At 33.5% G+C, this 21,229-nt stretch overlaps 5 protein-coding genes across 6 annotated transcripts; 2 read left to right on the forward strand and 3 right to left on the reverse strand.

Moving 5' to 3' along the window:
• Positions 1 to 939: 939 nt before the first annotated feature.
• Positions 940 to 3,637, reverse strand: LOC109587574 (uncharacterized). The gene is made up of 3 exons (XM_020003802.1): positions 3,542 to 3,637; positions 3,116 to 3,496; positions 940 to 3,063 (listed from the first exon to the last, which is right to left on the reverse strand). Exons 1-3 carry the CDS (start codon positions 3,579 to 3,581, stop codon positions 1,088 to 1,090), a joined length of 2,397 nt encoding a protein of 798 aa, XP_019859361.1. The 5' UTR covers positions 3,582 to 3,637; the 3' UTR covers positions 940 to 1,087.
• Positions 3,638 to 3,868: 231 nt separating this feature from the next.
• On the reverse strand, positions 3,869 to 8,580 carry LOC105314783 (TOX high mobility group box family member 4-like). Its single transcript, XM_011409152.2, has 9 exons — positions 8,525 to 8,580; positions 7,781 to 8,152; positions 7,109 to 7,444; positions 5,772 to 5,962; positions 5,434 to 5,500; positions 5,316 to 5,384; positions 4,888 to 5,062; positions 4,491 to 4,608; positions 3,869 to 4,341 (listed from the first exon to the last, which is right to left on the reverse strand). Exons 1-9 carry the CDS (start codon positions 8,570 to 8,572, stop codon positions 4,290 to 4,292), a joined length of 1,428 nt encoding a protein of 475 aa, XP_011407454.2. The 5' UTR covers positions 8,573 to 8,580; the 3' UTR covers positions 3,869 to 4,289.
• Positions 8,581 to 8,598: 18 nt separating this feature from the next.
• LOC100631631 (craniofacial development protein 1-like) lies at positions 8,599 to 10,414 on the forward strand. The gene is made up of 8 exons (XM_020003804.1): positions 8,599 to 8,704; positions 8,748 to 8,790; positions 9,070 to 9,283; positions 9,327 to 9,394; positions 9,490 to 9,567; positions 9,613 to 9,691; positions 9,737 to 9,816; positions 10,169 to 10,414. The coding sequence occupies exons 1-8, from the start codon at positions 8,647 to 8,649 to the stop codon at positions 10,263 to 10,265; spliced, it is 717 nt and encodes a 238-aa protein (XP_019859363.1). The 5' UTR covers positions 8,599 to 8,646; the 3' UTR covers positions 10,266 to 10,414.
• Positions 10,415 to 16,985: 6,571 nt separating this feature from the next.
• LOC100631757 (proteasome subunit beta type-8-like) lies at positions 16,986 to 18,973 on the reverse strand. The gene is made up of 5 exons (XM_011409154.2): positions 18,954 to 18,973; positions 18,357 to 18,568; positions 18,000 to 18,029; positions 17,733 to 17,937; positions 16,986 to 17,166 (listed from the first exon to the last, which is right to left on the reverse strand). Exons 2-5 carry the CDS (start codon positions 18,513 to 18,515, stop codon positions 17,027 to 17,029), a joined length of 534 nt encoding a protein of 177 aa, XP_011407456.2. The 5' UTR covers positions 18,516 to 18,568; positions 18,954 to 18,973; the 3' UTR covers positions 16,986 to 17,026.
• Positions 18,974 to 19,060: 87 nt separating this feature from the next.
• On the forward strand, positions 19,061 to 21,213 carry LOC100631882 (craniofacial development protein 1). Of its 2 annotated transcripts, XM_020003806.1 has the most exons (8): positions 19,061 to 19,143; positions 19,187 to 19,234; positions 19,856 to 20,074; positions 20,118 to 20,185; positions 20,269 to 20,346; positions 20,392 to 20,470; positions 20,527 to 20,606; positions 21,055 to 21,213. In XM_020003806.1, exons 3-8 carry the CDS (start codon positions 19,994 to 19,996, stop codon positions 21,149 to 21,151), a joined length of 483 nt encoding a protein of 160 aa, XP_019859365.1. In that variant the 5' UTR covers positions 19,061 to 19,143; positions 19,187 to 19,234; positions 19,856 to 19,993; the 3' UTR covers positions 21,152 to 21,213. The 2 variants fall into 2 exon arrangements, with proteins under 2 accessions (XP_019859365.1, XP_019859364.1); XM_020003805.1 differs by lacking the exons at positions 19,061 to 19,143; positions 19,187 to 19,234 and having other exon boundaries at positions 19,633 to 20,074.
• Positions 21,214 to 21,229: the final 16 nt, after the last annotated feature.

Here is a 21,229-nt window from a genome sequence, read left to right on the forward strand (position 1 = left end):
CCTCATTGTCACTTTTCTTTTTTTTGAATTCTTGGTCACAGCATTTCTTCTTACAGTCACAGCATTTGCAGTACTTTTCACCTTTCCTTTTTGGTCGTATCCATTGGAAGGTAATATAGTTCAAAATAAAGAAGCAAATTGGAAAGATGTATTTTGTGCAGAAATCTATATATTTGTAATAATATCAATATCTATTGTAAGACTTTAATTTTTTACCTACCTTTAATAATTTTAAAGCAGTCATCAGCCTCAGGATTACCACTTATTAGCAAAAAAATAATAATTTTACAGAAATAATTTATATACTTACTTATCATGCATTATTGTTCAGGAATATAATGTCAAAAGAGACAGTTGAGCTATGGAGCACAAGAGTCTTGCTTCTGATATAAAACAAGGAGGATGAGTCACTGAGTGAGTGTAAGGTGATATTTTGTTAGGACAGTAATCTCCCTTCATGAATAAAATAATAAATAATATATAGGTCTATTAAAGTGTTTACTGACTAGTAGAGTTTAGATCTATATAGTTTATAAGCAGTTATAATTTAAAAGTAATTATTGGTAGCGATATTGATATACATAATTACAGTACATACATAGAAAAGTATATGGATCTAATATAAAACATGCATTGAACTTGTAGTTATATTAGTCGATAAAGCACTGGACTATTTTTTGTGTGGCATTAAGTGTGTTTATTGTTATGGTAACAGGTATCATGTTACTAAGAATCATAAAATGCATTTCATGAATAATGTTAAGTTACTTTAGAAGTCATACATCAGAAGAGTAATGAATATTACTATTGCTATAGTAACATTACAACTCCTTCCTACTAATAGACTAACAGTGATACATCTAAACAACGCAATAATGTCTTATATCAAGCATCTTAAGCTTCCTTTAGCTCTATGCATTCAATGACAATAACTGCTAATGTAATAACTAGTATCATTAATCAAACAAAAATGGTAGATTTATTCAGCCAAAAAATGTTAAAGTTAAGTAAAGCAGCAGTACAACAAATAAAAGACTAAACAAAAGACAATAATAATAATAATAACTAATAATAATATTATATTATATTAGTCAGTGACAGTAGTGATTAGTGCCACTACACTACCAATGAAACCAAAGGCAATAGATAAATAAGCAATGTTTAAATTAAAAGGAATACTAGCACACAATATACGTAACCTGAAACTAAACTTCCTCCTCTTCATAGACTCAATAAACTCTGATATGACACCTTCAGGGAGATTAGTAAACTTGTAAGTATCATCACTGATTCTTTTTATCAAGCGTTTTCTTGTCCTAGTGACACCAGCAGCTCTTAGACAAGGATAAACTAACACAAAACACTGCACTAGACTGTACAAGAATAGGAACACTATCTGTACTGGATGGAACCCAACTCCTTCCTCTATATGTGGTACCCTATCCTTAACGTGAAGTGCCACTGCATCAATCAGTACAGTGAGTATCATGAAGGTTGATATTATGTATAGTACCCAATGGAGTAGGAACCATAGTTGAAGCCAGCTAAGTGTTGCTACTGCTGTGTTAACAAAATGTTTGTCATGTTCCTTTAGATACTTCAATGCTAGCTCTTTCTTACCATCAGCACTATCTGTCTTGTTATGTTCCTTGATTAATTCTTTGAGGGCAGTGGCATATCTTGTAGCTTGTGCTTTTATTCTTTCTTTTCTCTCTTTATCCTGTGTAATGTAATGCTGCTCCTTAATATCTTCAGAATCTACACTGTTTATTGCAGTAATAACTGACTCTTCCATATTCTTAACAATTTCATAGTCATGACGGACATTTAGATTACCACTACATTGAGTTTTAATGGCATTTACAATGTTTGTACTTGATGTGCACACTGTATTTTGAACTGCATTTTTAACTGCATTCTGAATTGCATTTTGAACAACATTTTTCAGATCTGCATTCTGAGCTGCATTTGGATTGAAATCCTGAACAGTTTCAACTGCATCTTGAAGTGCATTTTGAAGAGCTTCTTCAACTGTATTTCGATTGACATTCTGAACTACATCTCTGACTGCATTTTGAACTTCATTCTCAACTGCATCTTGAACTGCATTTTGAAGAGCTTCTTTAACTGCATCAATATCCTGAACAGCATTTTTAACTGCATCTTCAATGGAATTTAGATTAACCTTCTGAATTGCATTTTGAACTGCATTTTGAATGACATGTTCATTGACTTCTTCCAGGAAACCATCAGCCAGTTTCTCTGCTAAATTGTCAATATCATCAAATGATTTAACAGATTTTAGCATTTCAGTAACTGCTATCGTAAGCTCAGACTTAAATATTGTTTTTACATATTTCTTTATTTTGTTGTTATTAGTCTCATTAATATTATCATTAGTGTAATATACATACATTTCTATTTCTTCACATTTTCTTTGTATAGCGTACATCAACTTTGAGAAGATGAAGCAACTGACAATACTACGGAATAATGACCAGGCATAAACAATGGTAGTGGAAAACTCCCACCAATTAATTGTTGTTTGGTTGGCAATATATTGAACAGGAAAGAAGGTTGAACTGATTGCAGCCATCATAAACAACCCAATAGCAAACCATGTGTTGTAATGGCATAATCTCTCACCTTGAAGTAATGTACTGGTACTGGTGTCTTGCTGGGAGAATAAGTTTCCTTCTTCTGTTCCTCTTGTTTCATAATCAAATACTGTAACTATTTTCTGTTTATGTTGATACACAACAGCAATTGAAGTAGGTTCAATAAATTCATTTTTATCATAATCATTAAAAGGATCTAGTGGTATCACATTCTTATCATCAGCTTCATCTCTGGTACAGCAGCAGTACAGTTTACATGCCTTCCAACAGCTCCAGCTGTTCAATTTACGAAACCACTTGTAATGTCTGCAGAATAGACAGATCAGTGCTATTATGAAGAATATTTGTGACACTCCATTAGCTGTTGTTGAGAACAGTATCGCTATCTTAGTAAGATCAAGGAACTCCTGAACTTCATGAGAATTATTAGCATCAATCAGTTTATCTATTGTTAATGAGTCATTATGATGTATTAACTGAATAATTTCAACACTTACCTCTTCCAGTATCTCTCAGTACAATATCTGGTCCAGTACTTTCATTTATTGTAATAGTGAAACAAATCTCTCCTTCACTGTTGCTGTATTTGTATGGTTTACAGTTAGCCCACCCAGCAATGAATGCACTAGTAGGATATGCACTGATAGCAATAACCAGTAATACTGATAGTACAATTGTAATATACAGCATCACAATACAGCAATTTTTGCCAGATCTTTTACAAGTACAGCAGCTACAGCAGTAGGATGGGCAGCATTTGGCATCATTTTCCTCACCATCCTCTAATTCAGCTGGTTTGATGCATTGGCAAGTGATAAAACTAAGAAATTTCAAACAGCCAGGTACCCAGTGGGTAGTGCAACCTGGACAGCCAGGTTCTATATAACAGATATAATAATAATTGATTATCAACAAACACCTACTTGGTGAAAAGCACTTCTTACAGTAGTCACTACAACCCATTATTAGTTGAATCAAATACTGTAAAAAGCATTATCTACCATCATGTTATACTACAGACTTACCTACAGTATAGCATATGTGGGAATATTATCATAAGCCAATCTACTATCACATTTCTATATCACCTTTAGTAGTACCACTCTCTTGCTTTGTTCCTGTCTAGGGCTGCATGTTTCTTCTTCATTTCCCACTATGAATAATGTAATACTGAACCATTGCAATGTACATGTAATGTACACTATAAGAGTAAAATTTAATTTATTATTGAATTTTGTGTTAAAGAACTGTGAAATGGGTAAGTATATTGTTTCCTATACCAGCACATCATGATAGCAATACATATATTAACATGATGTATCATGAAGAGAGACAAAGAGAAGTGGGTGAGATCATTAGTAGTACATACACTGTGTAGTAGAAGTGATGTGAATGTTATGATAAATGGAAGGAATAAACTAACAATGAAAGCATCAGGTGTCAGTAGTGATAAGTGTCTAGTCTTCATAGCCAGACTATCCACTCCTTTTTGACTCGACAGTCTACTGTCCAAAAGTCAAAAAGAGGTGGAGAGTCTGGCTATGCAAGACCAATAAGTGTCTAATAATAGTAACATATACATCTATTAATAGTAACAGTCACAAAATACATAAATGAGGACTGAGTGTATAATACATTGTTAGTGTAGAAGTAAATAATACTTCAGTTGTGTTATGTTTTTAAGTTTTGTTTTCTTCCAGAGACCCATTCATTAAACACTGCCCTATTAATAATAATAATAATAATAATAATAATAATAACAATAATAATAATAATAATAATAATAATAATAATAATAATAATAATAATAGTAATAATAATAATAATAATAATAATAATAATAATAATAATAATCAATACTCTCCTCCCTACCTGCAGTGGTTCACTATACAGTCATTGCAGCAGTACTTGTATCCTCTCTCCTCTTCATATGAGGACATGTTGTAGCAACCAACAGCAACACACATACCATCAGTCTTCCTCCTTTTAACTATACAAACAACATCAATTAATAATAATATGTTACTATTTTTTAAAGTTGCTCAAAAATCAGGCCAAAGTACACGGTTTCAGGCCAAATTTCGTCAAAATTGAAAAGTAAAGAATTTGACATTTTTATATTTGTTTCTAATGCATATACATGTACTTATGTTGTGTAGAAAGTTTGAGCTAATTCCGATCAAATTTGCATTCTTTATGAACATTTAAAGTTACTCACTACGCTTTTATTGCCCAGCCCCACCTCTTAGCCCCGCCCCCTTAGCCCCACCTATTGTTTCTTCATTGGTTCCTTCTTTGCTTCCTTTCCTTGGTCTCTTGTTAGTTGGTTTAGTAGTGACTGATAAAGTGGGCGTGGCACTAGCAGTAGGCGTGGTTGGTGTAGTGGGCATGTCCTGCCTATGAGATTGAGATTGTTTCATCTCCTCCTGTTTATCATAATATTTCTGTAAAGAGAAAGAAATCATAAATTGAGGGAAATACACTATAATAATAACCATTTTGTACATGTACATGTATATAGTATAGTCTCTCTTAATGGACACTCTCTATAGCATACACCTCCATTTAACGGACAGCACCTAGTGTACCAATTACATTCCTTACTGTATAAAATAACCTCCACATAAAGGACACCTCTGTATAACAGAGACACAGTGTCCATTATAAAGAGGCTAGTCTGTATACATCAGTAGTTACCTTCTTTCCTTCTTGTCCTAGTACATTCCACATTGATGATACTATCTTGGACACTTCAGAAAACGGCAACTAATTAATGAATAAATCAATATTTATTAATGATTATTGGCTAATATACATTAGGATTCTCCTCAATAACTTTATGATAAACGTCAGAGAAATAATAATTGAATGCAGTGGGAGGCCTGGAGAGAGAGAGAGAGAATAATAATAATAATGATAATGATAATTATACATGTCATGTAGTAAGTATCATAGTTACTGTATATCAGTACATCATGAACATACTACAGTCAGTAACACTACACGTACATACAATTATTATTATTATACACTACAGTACACACATGACTACTGATACTATACACATCATTAATGAATGAATATACATGTATGAAGGTATATTATGTACATTATACCAGTGAGTGTGTGTACATGTACATCATTATACTGTACCTCTTCTCCTGATCTTTCTTCTTCTTACCAGCACCAGCACCAGCACCATTACCAGTAGTACTAACAGCACTACTGCCACTACTAGTACTAGCAGTGATAGTGGTATTAGTAGGGTGTGGTTGAGAGGGTCCAGTAGCAGTAGGAGGAGGAGGAATGGAGAATGAAGGAGGGAGGGAAGCACCAGGTGTAGTCTGAATAATATCATAATAATAATAATAATGGAGTCAGTAATATCATGGACTATAGTACAGGGACTTTGGACCAATTTTTGAGTAACTTCTCAAATTTTTAAAAAGTCCAAACTTGATCGAAATCAGCTCAAACTTTCTAGACAGCATAAGGACATCAATATGCATCAGAAAATGTAATAAAAATTTGGTGCAATTTCGGAGCCATTTTTCCAAAAAAACCATGGGCTATAGCCTTGGGTATTTTTTAGATTTTTAGCATTTTCTTAAAATGGCTGTAACTTGAAAAATTTTAGTCAGAATTAGCTCAAACTTTCTACACAGCATAAGGACATCAATATGTATCAGAAAATGTAATAAAAATTTGGTGTGATTTCGGAGCCATTTTTCCGAAAAAACCATGGACTATAGTCCATGGTTTTTTCGGATATAGCCTTGGGTATTTTTCAGATTTTTAGCATTTTCTTAAAATGGCCGTAACTTGAAAAATTGAAGTCAGAATTAGCTCAAACTTTCTACACAGCATAAGTACATCAATATGTATCACAAAATGTAATAAAAATTTGGAGTGATTTTGAAGCCATTTTTTGAAAAAAACCATGGGCTATAGCCTTGGGTATTTTTCAGATTTTTGGCGTTTTCTTAAAATGGCCGTAACTTGAAAAATTAAAGTTGGAATCACCTCAAACTTTCTATACGACATAAGGACATCAATATGTATCAGAAAATGTAACAAAATTGGAGAATTCTCTCCTAATAATTTTAAACAAATTTTGGCCTGAGACCCTGTACTATAGTACAGGGACTTTGACCTCATGCTTGAGTAACTTTAAATTAATGTAAAGGCCTTTTCACACTGGCACAGTTTTCAAAGCGCTTTGATGCGCTTTGTTGATACAGCTGAAATAATACGCATTGATCGTGTTCACACTAGCAGCTGAATTATGCATCATTTTGTGTTCTTGTTGCCATTGGTTTACATTGATCGAAGTGCATCACTTCACATCAATCCACCTCTGGAGGTGAAGTGAGAGTGATGTGCATCAATGCGCATTAATTGAAAACCACTCTAGTGTGAACACGATTAATGCGCATCAATGCGCATTACTTTGGCCAGTGTGAAAAGGCCTTAAGTATGTGTATATTAACCTGTGGTGGTGGTGGGTCATTGTTAGTTGTGTTCTCATCAGTGCTGGGGGTTGTCCCTGTCATTATGTTCAGTATTTGATGTTTCAGTAATTGATTAATAGCATCTATTGATGGCTGCTGTAGCCCCGCCCCTAATGAGACCCCACCCCCTCCAGTACTGGCCGACTGCTGCTGAAGTAATGATGATAACTGAGACTGTAACTCTCTCAACTGATTGGACGTTATAGTGAGGGTAGTGCCGGGACTGAGGGTGGGCGGGGCTGGAGTAGGCATGGCTTGAGGTAGAGGAGAAGGAGAATGTAAACGAACTTCATTCAATAGAACAGAATCATCTTTCTATAGGAGATATTATTAGTATATTATTAGTATATTATTAGTATATTATCAGTATATTATTAGTACATTATTAGTATACCAGTACATGTAGGTAAGATATGTACATGTACATAATATTAATCATTAACTACTAATGGTTATTGTTAGGCTGAGGTTAATTAACTGCTGTATTTATAGATACAGACATTTTTAAACAAGAAATGATTATGAAACTTGTACACTATATCTTAAGCAATCCGATTGGTCAATTACATCTAGATATGACACTATTATTATTATTATTATTATTATTATTATTACTATTATTATTATTATTACTATTATTATTATTATTACCTGTATGTTATATTGTCTATTATATCTCTGGGTCATTGCCTGCTGTATTGAAGCATAGTTCACAGCATTACTAGTTATTAAATAATTAATCTGTTCATTACTGAGAGTGTCCAGTGACAGTGGATTGATATCAATAATAGAAGGACCAGAACTATCAATAGGTCCATTACTAGTGCCGTTAGTGGTGGGTGTGGTTTCCACAGAGCCACACCCACCAATATAGAGTGTATGAGTTTGTAACAGTGTTATTAGCAGTGTCTCAATGTTATCAATATTAGGGGCGAGGGGGGAGAGATAGGGCGTGGTCTCTGTAGGGGGTGGGGCTCTTTCTGTGGGTGTGGCTTGAGTAGACATTGAATCATCGTCCAAAACCTAATAATAATAATAATAATAATAATAATAATAATAATAATATTGATATTAGAAAATTTTGAGAGCTCTATAACTGGTATGTAATATTGGTTGGTTTTAATTTGGTGAATTTGTGTTCATGTGTCATTGAGCATGTACAGAATGGTCAAAATGACTGGTTTTAGGTTAACGAATGGATATCAAAATGCCAAATTTGATAAACTTCAATTACCAGCTAATATATACGGAGCATAATGTGGAAAATTATAGAAAATTGTGGAGTTTAAACCAGCAGATTCACTACAAAATATTATACTAGCAATTGCAATAAACTAACAAAACTTCATATACAATTATATTATTAATAATAATAATAAACACATAATTCATTACCTTGCAATAGTTGTGCTCAATTTTGAAATGATTGCTTTCGGAAGCCATTTTGAAACAAGCCACGCCTACAAATGTTAGGCTCCACCTTTATTAATAACTAGTTACTAGTTATTAATAATAACATGGCGGATGAGAAGGAGTCAGAATCTGATTCTGATGATGAATATTGTCCTAATGAAAGTTAGTGGAGTTGATTTATTTAATGAAATTATTAATAATACAGAGGAACTGAGAGAATATGAAGAAGAAAGTGCTAAATTAATGAGGTAATAATAATATCATTAATAATAATAATAATAATAGCAGCAGTGTAGTGGCGAAATTAGAAAATGTAATAAAATTGAAAAAATGTGGCCCAAGGCCATGTACTATATGCAGGGACTTTGACCCAATTTTTGAGCAACTTTTAAAAATCATAAAAAATCCAAACTTGATCGGAATCTGCTCAAAATTTCTACACAACATAAGTACATGTATATGCATCAGAAAATGTAATAAAAATGGAGATTTCTCTCCTTTTCATTAATAAAATTATTAATTAATAGAAAGAGGAAAGGTCCTGCCCTTAGTGAAGTGGTTGATGATTTACTGGAGGAGGAGGGGGCGGGGCAGGGGGAGGAGCCAGAGAGAGTGGTAGAGGATGAAGATACAAAGAAGAATAGATTAGATGAAGTCTGGATGAACTTTAAAAAAGAAACAACAAGTACAAGAACAACAAATAGAAAAGAAACAAATAAACAAATTGAGGAAAAAACTGAAGTAATTAATATTATATTAATTAATTTATTTATTCAATTGAAAGGTTTCGTCTGTTCCTATGGAAACAATTAAAATAAAGAAATCGTTTGATTTTGCAGGAGAAGAAGTAATGTTAGTAGAACAAGAACAAACAGGAATATCATTATTAATGACTTTATTATTATTATTATTATTATTATTATTATTATTATTATTATTATTATTAGTGTTGAGAAGGAGGTCCCTGTACAGTCAAATGAAGCAGTTCAGTTTATAAAATCAACAGAAAAGAGTAACAGACCAAGGTAATAATAGTTATTAATAGTTAATTACTGGTTATTAATTAATAGTATGGGCGGAGTCAGAAGATCAGGAGGTGCCAAGGCGTTATTGGCATCGTTAAATAAAAAACCAAAACTCTCAACACTAGTAATAATTAATTAATAATTAATTTATTATTATTATTATTATTAGGAGAAGTCTAAATTAGACTGGGACAGTTATAAGAAAGATGAAGGATTAGAAGAGGAACTAACCTACCAGACTAAAGACGGGTCAGTATCATCTACTGATCAATACTCTTCCTTTACACTCTACCCTCACATTAAGTGACTATAAACCAGTTTATGTGTGGTCTGCATTGGCTTATCTAAAGTAGCTCAAGTATGTGGTGTAGATAATCAAACTGGTTTAAGTACTGAAGGAGGAGCAGCAGGTGTATTGTGTATATACAGTGTATCATTATAAACTGATTTAAACACACTAATACATGTGGAACCATTTAAGCTGGTTTATAACCACTTGCTTTAACTTGTGTACTGGTGTGTAAATGTGGTGTAAACTGGGTTTATGATTATATTGTGTCTTCTCTCTCTCTCTCTCTCTCTCTCTCTCTCTCTCTCTCAGGTATCTTGATCGTCAGTCATTCTTAAGTAGAGCTGATGTGAGACAGTTTGAAATAGAGAGAGATGAAAGATTGAAGAGATTTAAAAGACTAAACTAAATACTATTAATATACTACACACACTAATCTCCTCTCATGTAATAATAATACTATTCACTACTAGTACAATACAATACATTGATGTACAATACAATTATATTATTGATGTAATGATTTGATATATACTTGGTTTATTGCCTCCTCAGTAATAATGTATTATAACCATATTTAGTGTTATTTGTGTGTTCCAGTAACTAACACACGTACACTGATACACCCATCCTTGATATTGTATTGGTACATGTAGTACATCTGTACTGCTCTATAATTATGACTTGCCACATAATTTGTCACATTAATTTTCTGTTATGACTATACAGGAAGTTGTGGTTTTAGCTGTTTGTTTCAGGCTCTTACTGGTCCTTGTACTGTGTTCTGAGCTAGAGGAGTAAAGGTATAAATTAGTTCTCATGGATACCAGGTGCATAATCTAGTATAATTTCAACAGGCTTACTATCGTTTTTTATACACTGCAAACTAGTAATAATAATAATAATAACTATCTATTTCATGCCGGATAATGTAGTCTAAATACATGTACCTCACTACATAAACAGAAAGGGATGGCCTGGGTTAGGGCATTACTGTAAAATGACCAAATTTAGTCAAAATACAGTCAGTAGTGACAATACTAACTGTAGTAGAGGCGTGGTACCAATCACTAGTAGACACTACTCATGCATATAGCATACACTGTTAATGATCCATGAATATCTATATATCATGTACACATACATTCGCTTCTATTGTACTCTTTTTCAGGCTCGTGGTGTTTTCTGGTCCTTGTTTACTGCTCTTTGTATTGTGTTGTGATCTCTCTCTTGCTAGAGGAGTAGAAGGAGACTGCCCTCCAGTGACTGTCTGATAGTATTCCCTTCACTGTATTGTATATCATTAGTCTATAGTCTGAAGGTAAATCACTGTAGATCAGGAAATTTCAAATTTATGCGGTAGAAAAATTTGTGTCTTAAAATTGTGCTGTATTTAATTTTTACTAAAATAAGACTGTGTCATGTGTTTTTGAATGTGGCATGTAATCTAATTTTTATGGGTGATCTAATTTTTTACAAAATTCTACATTGTAATCCAGTAAAATTATAATCAAAGTAAAACTTTCCCGCAAAAATAGCTTCATATTAATTTCATGGATAATATACAAATACATGTACCTCACTACAGTGTAGGAGGGAACTAAGTCTTTAAATAAACATTTTTTACAAAATAAATACAATACAAGGATAAATAGTAGGTTAAGAAATGAGATAATAATAATGGAAATAAATGAGAGAAAAAAATAATAAGGTAAAATGAATTAGTTAAGTTAGAGTGAGGCGAGCTTCTGAGATAGTCATTTGAATCAAATGAACAGAGAGAGTGGACCAGGGTGAGCACACATTGACAGCCACACATTCTAGTCCAGCCACAATTTTGATAACAGGGCATTCCATCAATTTATCATAAATGCCCACGCAAACAAAAACAACTGTGAAATGACCAAATTTAGTCAAAATAATAGCCTGTAAGGTCACTATTGACAATACTAAATGTAGCACCAATCACTATGCACTGATACTACAGACACTACTCATAGCATATAGTGTTAATGATCCATGAATATAATTCAATGATAGTTCAGGTACACATACACTCACTTCTATTGTACTCTTTACCATTAGTCACTGGATAAAGAAACTACTGGTCTGTAACATCATTTATAATAATAATAATAATTACAAGATGATTGATGTCTCTCAATGGAGAGCAAGTATTGGACTGTGGAACTACTGTCAAGCTGCCTCCAGTAGACCAGCTAATGGCCACCACTCTCACTCATTCAAAGCTGCAGTAGACAGCAAGTTAGGCAGTACTACATCAGGAGAGAAGACATCTAAACTGCCAGCAGCTCTGTCTCTTATTGTTTCTCTTCTTTTATCTTTATTAAGATATATGAAGCTCAATTTTATTTCTCCGACTGGTAAACAAACTAACAGTATATAATATTATCATACAGTGTATTTACAATAGGTATAATTACTGTTACTGTTATGATCCACTGCCTCCAGTCATTAGTCTTGTTTATAGCTACTATTGGGAGTAGCTCTGACCTGATCTACTATTTGGTTTTACTTCTCCTCCTCCTCTTATCAGGAGATGTTGAACTCAATCCTGGTCCTATGATTGATGATCAACCTGATATTTTCCTATTACTTCAATGGCTTGAACCACTTGTTGACTGGAAACCATTTGGTCTTCTCTTACCTGGAATAACACAACACGAAATTTCAATAATAGAACAAATGGATACTGAACATCAAAAACTAGCTTTATTTTCAAAATGGTTAAATACAGATCCTAGAGCAACATGGAGAGATGTACTCAATGCATTGACTAAAAGAGAAGAGATCAATTTATTACAAACTATTAATGATCAGTTACAAGTACATCAATGTACAAGAGGTATGATCATGTATATTTATATATTAATAATTATATTAAATGTATAACAGGTAATACTGATGCTCCTACTAGTACTGTACCAGTAGTATCTACTGTATCATCATCAGTTTCTGTAATTAATAAACCTGTTACTAGTACTACATCAGGTAAACATACACTTAATACAACACTCATTAACTGATACACTACTGCAGGTAACACTCCTAGTGCTATATTAAGGATGAATTATGCTACTCTTGTTGATGCTGTTACTAATAGTCTGCAGAAAGTAACTGATGCACTGTATGCTAAAGAACTGATACCACAACAAACTAAACAGGAAATGCTAGTACTAGCAGTTGATAATTATACTAAAACTGCCAACCTTATGAATGTCATTGAAAAACAGTTGGAATCCTCTCTTAATCCAGAGCAGTATCTTATTGATATATGTCATGTATTAATAAACCAACAACATCGTACACTAACAGATATTGCTACCTCTATATTACACCAGTTAGGTGAGTGTGTGTGTGTACATTATCAGTGATCAATATAGTCATTATATCTCAATACATTAGGTCAGTCTATACCTGATAATGTCAGTTCACAGATTGTACTACCATCACCAGTTGATGATATATCCAATACACCAGTTACTAATATAAGAGGTAATAAATTATTTAATGTGTATACATTGTTTTTATGTATCTTGATCAATAGGTCAGTCTGATGTAGCTAAACCCATTAGTTCAATACCTCATGATGTTCAAGGATATGCTGACAATATGAGACAACACTACAAACACCAACCTATTGTTGCTACAGACTGGCCACCAAGAATTGGAAAAGATTTCTTTGGAAGACTAGCACTAGTAGAAAAACAAGACTCCACCACACAAGCAGAATCAGCTTGGCATATGCTAAGAGGACAAGTTGATGAAACAGTTAAACTAACTGAAAACAAAGAGATAAGTGTTGAAGATGTCCTCCAACCCACAGATAGTTCTCTGTCTCTCAGAGTAGTAATAGACGGTCCTCCTGGTATTGGCAAGACCACACTCTGTCGTAAACTGTTAAATATGTGGTCTAATGGACCACTTGTACACCAACAGTATGACTTGGTACTTTACTGTCCTTTAAGGAATAGCAAGATAGCTACAGCTACTACACTAGCTGACCTGTTTGTGCGTCAGCTTAATAGATATAAAAATGTACCTGAATGGTTTGAGAAGAGGGACGGAGAAGGATTACTGATAATGTTTGATGGTTGGGATGAACTAAGTGAACAACTCAGACAGTCTTCATTAGCTGCTAGTATCATTTGTAAAGAGAAGTTAGACCAATGTTCAGTGATTGTTACCTCTCGTAGCTATGCCTCCTCTTCACTTTTGAAAATGGATACTCTCAGTAGACATGTTCAGGTCATTGGGTTTTCTGAGGAAGAAATATCAACAGTAATTATACAAACACTTCAAAAAGATACAAAACTAGCACAAGAACTCATGAAATACTTTGGCCTTATATACAACGAAGATGATGATAGTGAACATGAATTTGAATTACCAACAGATAAGGACTCACAACTAGCAGTGAAACTCATTAATGATCTTGAAGTACGAAATGATGTCCAATCATTGTGTTATGTACCACTAGTCTGTTCCATGGTCATCTTAGTTTATTGTAAGGAAGGAGGACACTTACCAACAACACTCACTCAACTCTATGAGAACTTTATCCTACAAACTATCAGAAGACATGTTAAAAGACATGACATTAACCCACATACTTTAGGTAGTCTTTCTTCATTACCATCACAATTAGCTAAACCTTTACAAGAGATGTGTCAATTAGCTTATACTAACCAGGCTAATACAACAATGACATTTTCTTCACATCAACTACAGTCACTGAGTGAGGCAGTCAAGGAAGACTATCTTGGATTGATGACAAGATTCACAGAATATGATGAGGAGAAGTATCAGTTCCTTCACTTGAGTATACAGGAATTTCTAGCTGCATGGTGGATAGCTAAGCATGAGAAGAAGACAGAGGAAGTGTTTAAGGATCACTTTGACGATGATCACTTTCGAATGTGTCTGAGGTTTGTGGCAGGTCTAACTCACCTTGAACATGAGAGCTATCAACAGTATTTTAATAAACAACAACTTGACTTACAGTGTAAGAGGAAACCATTGTTTGGATTTGAGACTTGTCATCTCTCCTACTTCTATCAGAATCCTGAGATTAGATATCGCGATCATATCGGATCTGATGATTTTGACAATGTTCCCATTCTTCTTCTTCAACTCCTGTATGAATCACAGAACACAACATTATGTCAAGTATTAGCACAATCCATCAACAACCACTCACTGTGTCTGGGTAGAGTATCATTATCATTATCATTGTTTGACTGGTTGTGTCTCAGTTATTGTATGAACAATTCCAACACAACATTGCACCTGGGGACTGTTCATGAGGAACTATCACCTGAACAAACCATATTACTACAGACCCAGTGTAAGGGACTGGAGGTAGAGTTATATGAACCCACTGATGAATCAATACACAAATTATTACAATCATCACTTCTATACAATATTCAGGAGTGCTACTGTCAATTAGATAGTGATGGTCAATATGTTCCCTGTCTTGTATTGTTACAGTTCCTCAATCTTCCTCAATTGAAGATACTGCACTTAATAATGGATGATCCTACTATACCAACAGTTGACAATGCATACTACACAGACAAGTGCACTGAACTTGAGAAATGTATAGAAATGAATTCAACACTACAAGAAATGAAGATTGAGCATAGTGGAGAGAATGAAATAACAAGTACCATTATCAGTGTCATTAGAGGAGTAACAAGAAATAAAACTGTAACATCATTAACAATAGATGCTTCTTTTATTGCTTCTCCTCCTCCTCTACCTGATGGAGTAATAGAGCAGTTACTAAAGGATAACAACACATTACAAGCTCTTTCACTGAACATACCTGATAAACTCCTACCATCATCAAATTCATCATATATAGATCTATCTAATGAACTATCATCATCAGATTCATCAGTATCAGACATATCTCATGATCTAACATCGTTGGACTCATTATTAATCGATAAACTCCTACCATCATCACTGAATATAGTAGAGGTGAACACACCACTGACTGCTCTAGAGATAGGATGGAGCAGTAGTGGTGAACTGATGACATCATCACTTCTTCCACATATCAAAGGATTACACTGTCTGATACTACCTGATCCATACCCACCACATCTTCTATTTGACTCTCATCCCAGTCTACATACACTTACTTTACCACTATACACAGCTGAGAGTGCTATTGAACTATTTACTATTCTACAAACCAATACTACACTTAAAGCTCTGAGTGTGGAGATAAAGTGGGAGGGAGTATATACCAGCAGTATGGGTACTAGTCTACAAGACATGCTAACACAAAGCCAAACACTGAAATACCTTGTGATTAATAATTACAAGAAATTTTTTGGTTATATTCCCATTCCCAGTTCATTCCTGTCCTTCCTAACAACTGGTCTCAGACACAACACCAGTCTACAGCAGTTGAGTATATCTATTCCACTGAATGAAGAGATAAGAACTTTTTTTAATGTCATCTCTCAAAAGAACAATCTCACAGAACTTAAAGTGAACTTCAAACCAGATCAGTCATACAGTAACTGTAGTGAGGAAGAGAAGAAACAAATAATGACACCATTGTTTTATGAACAGTTACTACCTGCTGTTACTAACATGTTACAGTCACATACAACCATCAGACTACTGAGGATAGAGTGTAGTGATATTAATAAAAAGTCATCTCAACCTAACTGGATAAAACTAGTACAACATTTATATGAAACTATCTTCATCCATCCATCACTTGAATATATTGAGATTTATACTGGATACACATACACGTACACTACTACTCTTCTCCTGTTGGTTACTCTTTTTACTGGATACAATCCTTCTCTCCTGGAGGATACTCTTAAAAATCAAAAGAAGACATTGATTGATAGACACAGAAAAGAACAACCACACAAACCACTACCAATAGTGGAGTTTAGTCATTAATTATTTTTAACAAAATACATACATGTGGAAACACTTATTATTCATGTATAATAATTAATTGATTGATTTTATGTTATGAATATTTAATGAGAAAATGGCAGTATCTTCTCTGTAAATGGTTGTATCCTCTCTGTGAATCTGGCGCTATAAGAGCTCTATTTTCCGTTATTCACTTTATAATATCTTTCACACCTATCAGGGTCGTTACATACACTATATATTGTTAGTTATAGTTAGTTTATAGTTCTTATTATTAATTATTTCTTTATTCTTCTCTTCTTCATATTGATAGTGTAGAGTCTTCACATCAGTTTGAGATACTTTAGTCCAACCATCTTCTTGCACATGATACACTACACCAGACACAAAGGAATCAATAGAATAACTGATACTGCACCATACTACTGGTTCAGTATGCAAATACACTACTATCAGGACAAAATTTGTGGTATAAAATTTGGCAACTTTGGTGAATTAAAGTGCATTTGCCAAAATTGTAGTCTTCAATTTGATAAGGCTGTAACAGCTGCACATAAAATGATCACAATTTTGATAAGATTTTCCTTTCACCACAAATTCTAACACTCAAAGTTTTCTATCCATTAAGAGTTTGAATCTACTAATATTAGCTAATGACACTATTTTATGCATCACTTTAATGTTTTAAAGCCTCCTTACTTATCATTAAGCTACAGTCAATATTAAAATGAATACTGTATAGCGGGAAATTTTGGAGAGAGTTAAATTTGGTGAATTTTGGTGTTTGTAAAAGTTTGATTTAGCAAATTTGTGGCCACATGCCATTGAGCATGTGGATTAAGGCTCAAAATGGCAGGTTTTTATTTTGGCAAATGGCTATCAAAATGCCAAATTTAACTCTCCCCAAAATTTCCCGCTACACAGTATTTAATTAACTTACAGTTGACCACGCCCCCAGAGTAAGAGTCCCTGTATGTAGCATGATAGATAGCTCTCTTCCCTAACTCCCTCGCCTCCTCTATACTCATGCTCCATTTATAAGTTGAATCAATGACACCATAAGCATAAGTGGATCCAGACCCAACACTGAATATATTATTAGTGAACCTGTTACCATCAGTATCAACGTAATATATACCAGGACCCTATTGGGTGGGAGGGGCAGGGGGAGGGGCTAGTATTATTATTATTAATTATTAATTATTACCTTTTTATCCCAGCCACATATCATAGTGCCCTGTAAGGAATTGGAGAAATACTTTAATTAAATGAGTGGGTGGATCAATTACCATATATGGAGTAATTGTCATAGTGTGTTAAAAATTTAAATTTTTGAGCACTTTTCTTGAAAATATGAAAATTCTAAACACTAGCAAATTTCAAATTGTATGGACAAATTTTTAATCTTTTCATTACACCCAAAAAACGACAGTTTGACGTACCCAAAAACCCACCATACATACAATAGTGAGTTACTGTCACTGACCAAATATGGTCATAATAATTAATATCGATTGTATTAGTACACGCCCACACACAATTAATAATAATAATAATCCATTACCATTGATAGTCCATATCCTTTATAATAAGATACCATATTAGCTAATAGTTTAGAAGCAGCTGCTACCGATATCCTCTCCTTGTTCCGTAACTCATAGATACGACACTCAAATGATAACTGTCTCTCCCAGTAAGCACAGTCAGCAGCTCCCCCAGCCATTGTCCCCAGGAGGTAAGGATTGATCTCTATCACCTTCTTCACAGTCTGGGACGCTACAGGAAATGAAATATAATTAATAAAGTATAATAGGTATCTGGAAATGTAATAGAAATAGTAAATCCTCTCTTTTTTATTTTTGGCAAAATTTGGCCCGTGACCCTGTACTATAGTACAGGGACTTTTGTCCGATTTTGAAGTAATTTAAAAATTCGTAAAAAATCCAAACTTGATCGGAATCAGCTCAAACTTTCTACACGACATAATGACACTTTACATAATGACAGATTTTATTTTAACAAATGGTTATCAAAATGCCAAATACAGATAATGTAAAAATTATAGAAATGCTGGATTTTTAAATAACAGATTTTTTACACAATAAAAGCTAAAAATTGCAATAAATTAACAAAACCCCATGAATAATACATAACTCACTACCTTGCAATAGGTATGAAGAACTTATGCTCTATCTTGAAAGAGTTGCTTTTGGAAGCCATTTTGAACTAAGCCACGCCTATAAATGTTAGGCCCACCTTTATTAATAACTAGCTACTAGTTATTAATAATAACATGGCGGTTGAGATGGAGTCAGAGTCTGATTCTGATGATGAATATTGTCCTAATGAAAGTTAGTGGAGTCGATTTATTTAATGTAATTATTAATTTTACAGATAAACTGCTCTGAAAGAATATGAAGAAGAAAATGCTAAACTAATGAGGTACTAACAATAATAATAATAATAGCAGTAGTAGTGGGAAAATTAGAAAATGTAATAAAAATTGACAAAATGTGGCCCAAGACCATGTACTATAGTACAGGGACTTTAATTGGCCTGATTATTGAAATTATTAACTTGAAAAATTGAGTATAACAACGTCAATATGTATCAGGAAATGTAATAAAAATTTGGGTTGATTTTGGAGCCATTTTTTGAAAAAACCATGGACTATAGCCTTGGGTATTTTTCAAATTTTTGGTGTTTTTTAAATGGCCGTAACTTGAAAAATTGAAGTCGGAATTAGCTCAAACTTTCTACACAGCATAAGGACATCAATATGTATTAGAAAATGTAATTTAAAATGTAGAATTCTCTACTTTTCATTTTGGTGAAAGTTTGCCAAAATCCCTGTACTATAGTACAGGAACTTTGGCCCAATTTTGGAGTAACTTTAAAAATTTGTAAAAAATCCAAGATTAATTGAAATCAACTCAGACTTTTTACGCAATATAAATATGTATCAGAAGATGTACAAAAAATAGAGAATTTTTTACTTGTTATTTTTGGCAAAATTTGTCCCGAGACCATGTACTTTTTATTAATAAAATTATTAAGTAATAGAAAGAGGAAAGGTCCTGCCCTTAGTGAAGTGGTTGATGATTTACTGGAGGAGGAGGGGGCGGGGCAGGGGGAGGAGCCAGAGAGAGGAGTCTAGTAGAGGATGAAGACACAAAGAAGAATAGATTAGATGAAGTATGGATGAACTTTAAAAAAGAAACAACAAGTACCAGAACAACAAATAGAAAAGAAACAAATAAACAAATTGAGGAAAAAACTGAAGTAATTAATATTATATTAATTAATTTATTTATTTAATTGAAAGGTTTCGTCTGTTCCTATGGAAACAATTAAAATAAAGAAATCGTTTGATTTTGCAGGAGAAGAAGTAATGTTAGTAGAACAAGAAGAAACAGGAATATCATTATTAATGACATTATTATTATTATTATTATTATTATTATTATTATTATTAGTGTTGAGAAGGAGGTCTCTGTACAGTCGAATGAAGCAGTTCAGTTTATAAAATCAACAGAAAAGAGTAACAGACCAAGGTAATAATAGTTATTAATAGTTAATTACTGGTTATTAATTAATAGTGTGGGCGGAGTCAGAAGGTCAGGAGGTGCTAAAGCGTTATTGGCATCGTTAAATAAAAAACCAAAACTCTCAACACTAGTAATAATTAATTAATAATTAATTAATAATTAATTTATTATTATTATTATTATTAGGAGAAGTCTAAATTAGACTGGGACAGTTGTAAGAAAGATGAAGGATTAGAGGATGAACTAACCTACCAGACTAAAGACGGGTCAGTATTACCTACTGATCAATACTCCTCCTTTATACTCTACCCTCACATTAAGTGACTATAAACTCACATTACCTCACATTAAGTGACTAGACTCACATTACCCTCACATTAAGTAACTATAAACCAGTTTATGTGTGGACTGCATTGACTCATCTAAAGTAGCTCAAGTGTGTGGTGTAGATAATGAAACTGGTTTAAGTACTGAAGGAGGAGCAGCAGGTGTATTGTATCATTATAAACTGATTTAAACACACTAATACAAGTGGAACCACTTGAGCTGGTTTATAACCACTTGCTTTAACTTGTAAACTAGTGTGTGAGTGTGGTGTAAACTGGGTTTATGACTATAAATTGTGTCTTCTCTCCCTCCCTCCCTCTGTGTGTGTGTGTGTGTCTCTCTCTCTCTCTGTCTCTCTCCCTCTCTGTCTCTCTCCCTCTTTCTCAGGTATCTTGATCGTCAGTCCTTCTTAAGTAGAGCTGATGTGAGACAGTTTGAAATAGAGAGAGATGAAAGATTGAAGAGATTTAAAAGACTAAACTAAATACTATTAATATACTACACACACTAACCTCCTCTTATGTAATAATAATATTCACTACAATACAATATTATATTATTG

This window comes from Amphimedon queenslandica, unplaced genomic scaffold (genome assembly GCF_000090795.2).
Source record: "Amphimedon queenslandica unplaced genomic scaffold, v1.1 AMPQUscaffold_12522_Cont11362, whole genome shotgun sequence".
NCBI lineage: Eukaryota > Metazoa > Porifera > Demospongiae > Haplosclerida > Niphatidae > Amphimedon > Amphimedon queenslandica.

Bases quoted from the DNA above. Each gene is read 5' to 3' on its own strand.
- LOC109587574 (XM_020003802.1), bottom strand. From the start codon at position 3,581: ATGGGTTGTAGTGACTACTGTAAGAAGTGCTTTTCACCAA. The intron at 3,497-3,541 runs GTAGGTGTTTGT...TCTGTTATATAG, and splicing joins TAAGAAGTGCTTTTCACCAA to AACCTGGCTGTCCAGGTTGC. The intron at 3,064-3,115 runs GTAAGTGTTGAA...CATTAACAATAG, and splicing joins ACTGAGAGATACTGGAAGAG to ATAAACTGATTGATGCTAAT.
- LOC105314783 (XM_011409152.2), bottom strand. From the start codon at position 8,572: ATGGCTTCCGAAAGCAATCATTTCAAAATTGAGCACAACTATTGCAAG. The intron at 5,963-7,108 runs GTTAATATACAC...GATATTATTCAG, and splicing joins ATGACCCACCACCACCACAG to ACTACACCTGGTGCTTCCCT. The intron at 5,501-5,771 runs GTACAGTATAAT...CTCTCTCTCCAG, and splicing joins AAGAAAGATCAGGAGAAGAG to GCCTCCCACTGCATTCAATT.
- LOC100631631 (XM_020003804.1), top strand. From the start codon at position 8,647: ATGGCGGATGAGAAGGAGTCAGAATCTGATTCTGATGATGAATATTGT. The intron at 9,568-9,612 runs GTAATAATAGTT...ATTAATTAATAG, and splicing joins GAAAAGAGTAACAGACCAAG to TATGGGCGGAGTCAGAAGAT. The intron at 9,692-9,736 runs GTAATAATTAAT...TATTATTATTAG, and splicing joins AACCAAAACTCTCAACACTA to GAGAAGTCTAAATTAGACTG.
- LOC100631757 (XM_011409154.2), bottom strand. From the start codon at position 18,515: ATGGCTGGGGGAGCTGCTGACTGTGCTTACTGGGAGAGACAGTTATCA. The intron at 18,030-18,356 runs GTAATGGATTAT...AATTCCTTACAG, and splicing joins AAGGATATGGACTATCAATG to GGCACTATGATATGTGGCTG. The intron at 17,167-17,732 runs GTAAGTTAATTA...TGTCTGGTGTAG, and splicing joins CTCTGGGGGCGTGGTCAACT to TGTATCATGTGCAAGAAGAT.
- LOC100631882 (XM_020003806.1), top strand. From the start codon at position 19,994: ATGAACTTTAAAAAAGAAACAACAAGTACCAGAACAACAAATAGAAAA. The intron at 20,347-20,391 runs GTAATAATAGTT...ATTAATTAATAG, and splicing joins GAAAAGAGTAACAGACCAAG to TGTGGGCGGAGTCAGAAGGT. The intron at 20,471-20,526 runs GTAATAATTAAT...TATTATTATTAG, and splicing joins AACCAAAACTCTCAACACTA to GAGAAGTCTAAATTAGACTG.